At 35.9% G+C, this 8,190-nt stretch overlaps 2 protein-coding genes across 2 annotated transcripts; one reads left to right on the forward strand and one right to left on the reverse strand.

Moving 5' to 3' along the window:
- Positions 1-266: 266 nt before the first annotated feature.
- On the reverse strand, positions 267-5,994 carry LOC148201095 (uncharacterized). Its single transcript, XM_088113868.1, has 2 exons — positions 1,992-5,994; positions 267-1,014 (listed from the first exon to the last, which is right to left on the reverse strand). The coding sequence occupies exon 1, from the start codon at positions 5,964-5,966 to the stop codon at positions 4,335-4,337; it is 1,632 nt and encodes a 543-aa protein (XP_087969994.1). The 5' UTR covers positions 5,967-5,994; the 3' UTR covers positions 267-1,014; positions 1,992-4,334.
- On the forward strand, positions 2,715-3,039 carry LOC148201096 (nuclear transcription factor Y subunit C-3-like). The gene is given in 2 exon segments (XM_088113869.1): positions 2,715-2,899; positions 2,901-3,039. Coding segments are annotated over 2 exon segments (324 nt in total).
- Positions 5,995-8,190: the final 2,196 nt, after the last annotated feature.

The raw sequence follows: 8,190 nt of genomic DNA on the forward strand, positions 1-8,190 counted from the left end.
CAATCATTACTCTTAAGCATTGCATAACATTCATAAGAGTTAGATATTCGAAAGCAATTCCGTGTTCGTAGGGAGACGACTCAGGGTTACTTTAGCCCTATCTACTTACTTGGATACTACTTGACAATACTTAAGTTGTCTTAAAAAGTAGTATTAATTTGATAGCTTCAACGACAACCTATCAAATTTGACGTCGTTGCCAGGGAATACGGTTAGTATTTTGAATAATCTTATATCTTCACAAAAACCGTACATTCACCATGGCCATAAGATAAAAGATAATCTTTAACAAAGATGAAAATCATAACACAAGCATCTCTACAAACCCACCCAGTCACCCACTGAAACTTAATTTCGTAGGGATTTACCCACCAACTCTCACAATCTGTTGCTCAAGCTGCATCAATAATTCATAAAAGAAATATAAATTACAAATCCAGAATGTAAATAGAAGGATATTCAATTTTTTAAGTTTTTCCTCTAGTTAATACCCTGAACAGTGTTTCAAGCTTATTCTTGACAAGGCAGTACTCTTGCTTCACTTGTTGCAAACATCTGATATACCTGCGGTGATCAGAAGCTTTCAATGATGACACCATGAAATCAGCCAAACTAGCACAGTTGAACACTTAAGCATGAGTAGCTTATTCATTCAAACTTGTGCACTTATCCTTCGATACGCCAAAAACTATTGAACAACTTTCTGATGATTGTCCCATATAAATTGGTTAAAATGCCATAAATCAATGGCATTTTAATCTTCTTACAAGCCACCTAATAAGAGGTATTTTAATGGAACTCCACACATCAGGAAATGAAGCATGGTTATTGGCACAGCAACAGGCTGAAGTTGTTGTGAACAACCTGAAGGTGATAATACAGGGAGCAAGAGAATGTAGGATGGAAACTTCAAACCACATTCAGCAATTGCAATAGTTTCAATAGGGAGGAAAGAAGCAGTGGCACATTTACCATTCTGGACAATCACTGGAAGAATTCCAGGATTCATTAAATCTGGAGATTTGTTTGTTGGTAGAACAAGGAAACAAATGGGACTCAGTTATGATATTGTAATATGCAGAAAATTTTAAAACTGTCCTAAACCTATATGCTAATGATAAAACTACCAAAATATCATCATAACTATGTTAACAAACCTAAATTTACCATTAGAAACCATCTCAAAATTATCTACTCTCTAGAATTATAAAACCAAAATCTGAAAATGCCCCTACACTAGCCTAAAAGTACTGCAGTTAAACAGAACAATCTAAAAATTAACTTCCTACTTCTAACTAGCTCTAATATTTATTTAAAGAAACTCAAATTCACTGAACTAATCTACAACTATATCTTTCTAGTTATTAAAAATTAAAACTGCAGAAGTTAACTATGCTACTATACTAGACTATAACTAAAAGAAAATTCACTGGACTTAGCAGAATTCAATTACAGAAACAAAAACTACAATCAAACTAGACTAAGCAAATTCATTTCATCAATATAGAGTTGTATGTAAACTAACCTACTTAAGTCCTAAGAAGAATCAAAATATGGTACCTATACTAACTCATTCTAAAGGAAAAACAAAACTATATGCTGGAAATTGTAAAACAAAAATTGTTAAAAGAACTACACCAACTAAAACAAAGATATTGGCTTAAGAGGGAAATAGGTATGGACTGGGTATAATCTCACGTTTCATAAAGGTCAGAGCACAAAAGGGTAATCTCAGTTTTAATATACTTCACATTTCATCAATCTGGTTTTCCTTTTCCACACTAACTTAATGTTGCAAGATGATTTTGGTGTTGGGACAATGATAGAAGACATCGATGCAAGAACTTTGATGGCAGTCATAGCTCTAAAATCATGCCAAGAGACTCTAGACAAGTTGAAAGACATACAAGTTCAAGCATCCAAAGAAGCTAAAGAGGAGTATCAAAGGGTTAAGAAAGCACACAAGATGTTTGAGACCTTAAGTGACCCACCGTGTCCTACTGTCGAGAGCTGCCGTCAAGAGCTACAGTCGAGGTCCACCATTGCTGCCGTCAGTGTTGCTGTCAAACTTCACTGTGCTGCCGCCGGTACTGCTGTCGAGCTCCAGCAGCGAAGAAATGTTTGTGTAGAAGAAAATGTGCATTTGGGGGTTGCCCCGGCCCTAGTGGAATGGCAATCCATTTCATGGTGTGTGGGGCCAAGAAAATGGGCCTAAGTCTAGAAAAGGCCAGGGCTGGCCTTGGGACCCAAAAATAAAATGATAGGTCTAATTTTGCAGAACTGATTGTTGCAGATCATGACTCCAAAGGCTATATCTGTGCCTAAAATATTTCTGAGATTAAGCAATCCTTTCAAATAGCTAAATACTTGTAGAGAAGAACCCTTGTCATATAGTTAATGCTTTACCAAGAAATAAGTCAAATCATTAAATAACGATTTTACACTTCTGGATCCCTAATGTTTCTAGACACAAGCAACAAATATATAAATAGAATAATAATGTTGGGAGTTAAAGATTCATAATTATTTATTCTAGATCCACTTAGCCAGCCAAAGTAGTCTTGGCCAGCAATGTTATTGGAATGAAACTGAAAGATTCAATGAAAATGGTATACATAACACTGAAACTTGACACTGATGCTACAACTGAGAGTATCTCAGAGACCATTAAAACTGAAATTAACTCAAACACACAGTAGTGAAGTAGAACAGATATGAAACAAGCTGGTGCATATTCAGGGTTACTGTGTAGATGGATATCTGGAAGGACAGGGCTCCACATCCACTCTCTGCCCTTGGCAAGGATAAAGAAGATCATGAAGAAATCAGGGGAGGATGTTAAAATGATATCAGGGAACGCTCCAATTAATTTCTCCAAGGCTTGTTAGCTCTTCGTTGAAGACTTTGCACAAAGAGGACTTAACCTCAACAGTTATTGCCACTGATCTATTTGACTTTTTGATTATTTTGGTTTCCAAATCTGTCAGCCATGCACTTGGTGCCACCACCGTTGTCAAGGAGGTTGAAACTATAGATTAGTCTTCACCGACCTTAACTCAACAGCGAATACAATATTTGAGTTCTATATATGGCTATGTAATTAATCTAAGAACTTTATCATTGTAATTATGTAATTTCTACATGTATAACTAAGTAAGAACTTTATCAGCTGGTTATGTATAACCATACTTGAATGAAAGGAAGTTGTGCCATCATCCTTCATACACACAAGAAGTGGTATATCTCTAGTTCTTTTAGACTTCAGCTTGATCATCTCCATGTTATGATGTGAGAAAATAGGCTGCATAATGTTCATACAGCGAAGGTTTTAAGGGGGAAGAAATCAAAGTATATGGGAAATAAAAACAAACCAGGAAATTTTCCAAATAACTCTTGTCGGAACAACATGGAGAAATAATTCAAATTCTATGAACAAAAAAACATAAGTGGCACACTCATCCAGAAAATATCTTTTTCAGATTTCGAAATTCTACTGGTATATGACCAGAAATTTTGCTGTTTTGAAAGTACAAAATAGTCTTCTTCTCTTATTGGCCAAATACATAAGGGATTGAATTTGTGAGTAAATTATATGATAGATGTAATTCCATTAATTGTGTCAAAATTCCCAGTTATATATCTGCATATTGTTTTGAATCAAAATGAAATTTGACCTCATTCTTCAATAGACCTAATGTAGAATGGATTGAACCAGTTAGGCAAATATTATAGAGGGACAATGTATCCAATTGTGCTAAATATTGAACCTGCAATTAATCCAGTGAGGGTAAGAAATAGACACGTGAGATTCTGCTATTGAAAGAATTCAGAAAGACTTAAAAGTTCTTTAGGCATAGGCATATCATGAAGATGATTATTGCCAAGGTTAAGATCCCTAAGCTTCGTAAGTGTGCTTATTCTTTGGGAATGGTTCCCTAAAGTGCAACACTGAAGGCCCTAAAGAAAAAACATATTTAGTTTCTGGCAAACAATGGAAAATATCAAACAGTTGGAAATAAAAAAATCATCAAGATTTTAGACATAGGGAGGGAGGTCACAGTTTTGGTCTTGAAAGACAATAAAATCATTGATTTCAACCTTTGTACTAATCAGTTAAACAAATTCTACAAATGAAATGTAATGTCAAAGGAAACAGAAGTTTGATAGCAATCCAAAATGCAGAGTAGAAAATAAAAATGTATCAACCCTAGACCAGGAAAACATCAGCAACAGAGGTTACAACCTAAACCAACTCATCTAATACAAAACTTACAAACCATTCATGCACATTCTATGACAAACACATTGTTATTCAAATACAGTGTCACCTTTCATCATTTCAACAAGTCTCTAGAGATCATTTCGTGAAAAACTTTCTCTGCCTTTTCAGTCTCGTCATTCTTAAAGAGAGCAGAGATTATTATTTCAAAAGTTATAATATTAGATAAACAACCACTGTCTTCCATTTTGGACCACAAGGTCAATGCCTCATCAAGCAAACCCTCCTTACAAAGACCACTGATCATAACAGTATAAGTACGGATGTTGGGATTGTAACCTTTATTAAATAGATCTTGAAAAATCTCTTGTGCATTCTTAAGTCTCCCCCCTCTACACATCCCATCAATAAGTATTGTTGCAGTGTACATATCGGGCTGAACTCCGTTTTCTCTCATTTTCCTCAATAATTCAATTGCCTTGTCTAATTGATGATTTTTACATAAAACATCAATCATGGAACTATAAGTGATTACGTCTGCTTGTTGATTTCTACCACGCATCTCATGAAAAAGATCCCAAGCATGAGAGATTCTTCCAGTTTTGCATAAACCATCAATAAGAGTATTATAAGTCACAGTATTTGGAACGATATTCCTGTTTCGCATTTCGTGAAAGAGATTTATGGCCTCATCCACCATTTCGTTCCTTATGAGTCCATTTATCATGATATTGTAGGTCCTAACATCAGGACTCACTCCCATGTGAGTCATTGCACTGAATACTTGTTTCGCATTTTTCCCTTTATTAACTACATAGTATCCATCCATTAGAGCATTAAAGCTAACAACATCAGGTTTCACATAAGCTTTCACCATCACACCTAACACATTATTGGCTTCTCCTAGCTTTCTTTCCTTACACAATGCATCAATCAATATATTATAGGTATAAACATCTGGCCTGATGCTATTTGATACCATTTTATTTAGGAAACCAAATGCTACCTCTACCTGTCCTACTAAGCAAAAGCCATAAATTAGAGTATTATAAGTAATAAGATCAGGAGAAATTCCCTTGATAACCATCTCAGAATACAAACCATAAGCTTCTTTCGGATGATTCTCTTTTAATAAAGAGTCAATAATAATGTTGTACATTACGGTTGATTGACCTTGAATCGTTCTGAACAATTCGATGGCGGCTTTAGTTTCTCCTATTTTGCTCAATCCATTAATCAGAGTCACGTAAGTAAATTGGTTGAGCCGAGATCCTAGTGCTATTACTTTGTCGTGAAGGTTGAGGGCTTCCTTGACCTCACCCTTATCACAGAGACCTCTGACGAGTGTAGTTAATGTTATGGCATCTGAATGATAACCCCGTTTGAGAATCTTGGCAAATACAGAGAAAGCGAAAGATAATTTGTGTAAGTGACAGCAACAATTGATGAGGAGGTTGAGATTAGCAAGGTCATTGTGAATTCCCTTGAGCTCCATTTGCTTAATGAGAGAAATAGCAGTAGGGTAACGCTTCATCCTCACAAGAAATCCCAAAATCTTTCCAAATTCGAAGATGGGAGGAACATGACGCTGATGAAGCAAGCGATTGAATTGTGAGACGGCGTCGTCGTGTAAGGAAGTTTGAGACTGAGAGTGAGAGCAAAAGAGGGAATTGTGGATTGGAAGAAAAGGAGGAAACTTGACAATGGAAGGAAGAAGAGAAAACCTAACACTTCTTGAGAGCCACATTTTTGCTACAAACAACAATAGTATCGAATTCTTCAAATTTAGTTTTCTTCCATTTTAAAAAGCTTAACTTGTATGCTTTAAATCTTTTGTTTGGACAAGATAATTAAATTTAATGAATTTTAATTTTATTTTACATTTTTATTTGGATAAAAAAGTTATTTAAATTTGAAATAATTATTAACACTTACAGACTCATTTTAAGTGATGTCCTCTCAATGAGTGGACTTTTTCATGTACTTCCAAAGTTTATGCACTTCCAAAGTTTAGTCAGGCGACTCTTAATTTTCTCCTAGGCTCTGTTCGTTTGAACTGATTTTTCTGTTCACGTGGATAAGAGAGGATTGATTTAGAAAGAATACGTTGTTCTTTTGTGCCGATTTGCGAAGATTTGCTCGGACGGAAAAGCAGAGATTCGTGAGAATACACTGTACATACAATCTCGCTTTAGGTGCGCGGATTTGCGAAGAAATACCATACAATGACTCATATGCCCTCGACGTATTTTATGAATTACGCAACACCGCATAAAAGCATATGAAAAGACAGAGAATGTTGAATGGAGGAGGAAGAACGTTGTTGAGAACGTTGTTCATGATGATGACCGAGTGGATGAAGCTGCCAAGCGTGGAAGCAGTGGTTGAAGAAGTTGAGTTGGTGACGGGTGTGTATTCGAAAAGAAGAAGAGATGATCCGGGAGATCCTTTCCGCAGTGCGCGTTGTCGGAGTATAGAGTTGCAGGAAGTGTGAGGCGTAATCGGTTACAGGGAGACGTAACCGGTTACAACTTCATGAACAGCAAGCCGAAATGCCGTAATCGGTTACAGGTTGATGTAACCGGTTACGCCTTGATCCAGACGCTTATTCAATTGCACCGTGGCTTGTCCGGTTGCATGGAAGTTGTTGGTGCTGGAACTTGTAGCACCCATTTGAGCAGCTTTTTGGAGCAGTGCAGTTGCTGACATGTGAGACAAGTTGGTGGTGTTTTGGAGAGTGGTGCTGAAAAGCGAAAGGGCAGTGGCGGAGCTTGTTTGGTGATCGGTGCCGATTATGGTGCCTTCTGTGAAGAAATTTGAGGCTTTTGTGGGGTTGAAGTGGTGTTCCTCGGAGTAGTTGGGGGTGTGGTGGCCTCGGTTGGATAGAAAAGGAAGGTTGAAGAGGTTGGAGGCAGAAGGGGTGTTGGTGTTGTTGAGGTCAGATAGTTGTATCATTCCTTGAAAAGGCTTGTTTGAGATTAAAGCTTCTTGGTGATCATGGTAGTTTTGGTTTTGGTTTTGGTTTGATTCTGGCATGAAGAATGGAGGGTTTTGAAGTTGCATGGTTTGGTGTGAGGAGGGTCTGAAGGGTGAGGCTATGTTTGGTGGGAGAATGTGGTCAAATGGACCAGTCCTTGGTGCACCACAGAAACGCAATAGGTCACTGGATTGGGAGTTTTGGTCATGGATTGAAGGAATCTGAGCACCCAAATTCTGAGATAAGCCTAAGGACATGTTGTTACTGTTTCCAAATAGCTGGTTGCCAATGGCACTGCTCAAATTAGGTGGCTCTCTTGCACTTTCTTGTGCCAAAGCATCACAAAAGGCTCTGTGAGTGTATATCTCAAACAATTAATCATTTGTGATTTCGCTTATATATCTTGTAAATAAACTAAATAATAATGCATGTATTATATCTCAAATCAAATAATAAACAAAATGAGACTTGCTGTATATGATATCCAAAATAAATCTAAAACTTTTGGTACTATATATTATTATTTGAAGTAGCACTTGGAAAATTGGTATATGTATATATACGTATATATGTATATTCTGAAAGGAAAATAATAAAGTGGGTTTCCGACGTTCATAGAAAACATCGAAAAATTATATTAAAATGTATATTGAATAAAACAAATTTTATAGAAAGATGAATAATTGACTAGAGAATGCAGAAACGGATGACCTTATGCATTGTAAAAGTATTATTTTATACATTGTCGGTGTATTCATATAAGAAACTGTTTAAAAATACATTCATTTTACTACGATATATTTTTTATAATTTTTAAATATTAATTTTAATAATTTTTCATAATTTTTTTCTCTTTATAAACATTTTTACAATTAAATATAACATTACAAAATAACATTTTATAATACTTTTATAAGTAGGGGCAATTTGGTAATCTTTATTTTCTACCAATTAAACAAATTTTTAAAATCTATCACATCAATCAAATCCTACA

Source organism: Vigna umbellata, chromosome 4 (genome assembly GCF_029865625.1).
Source record: "Vigna umbellata cultivar VRB3 chromosome 4, Vumbellata_1.0, whole genome shotgun sequence".
Taxonomy (NCBI): Eukaryota; Viridiplantae; Streptophyta; class Magnoliopsida; order Fabales; family Fabaceae; genus Vigna; species Vigna umbellata.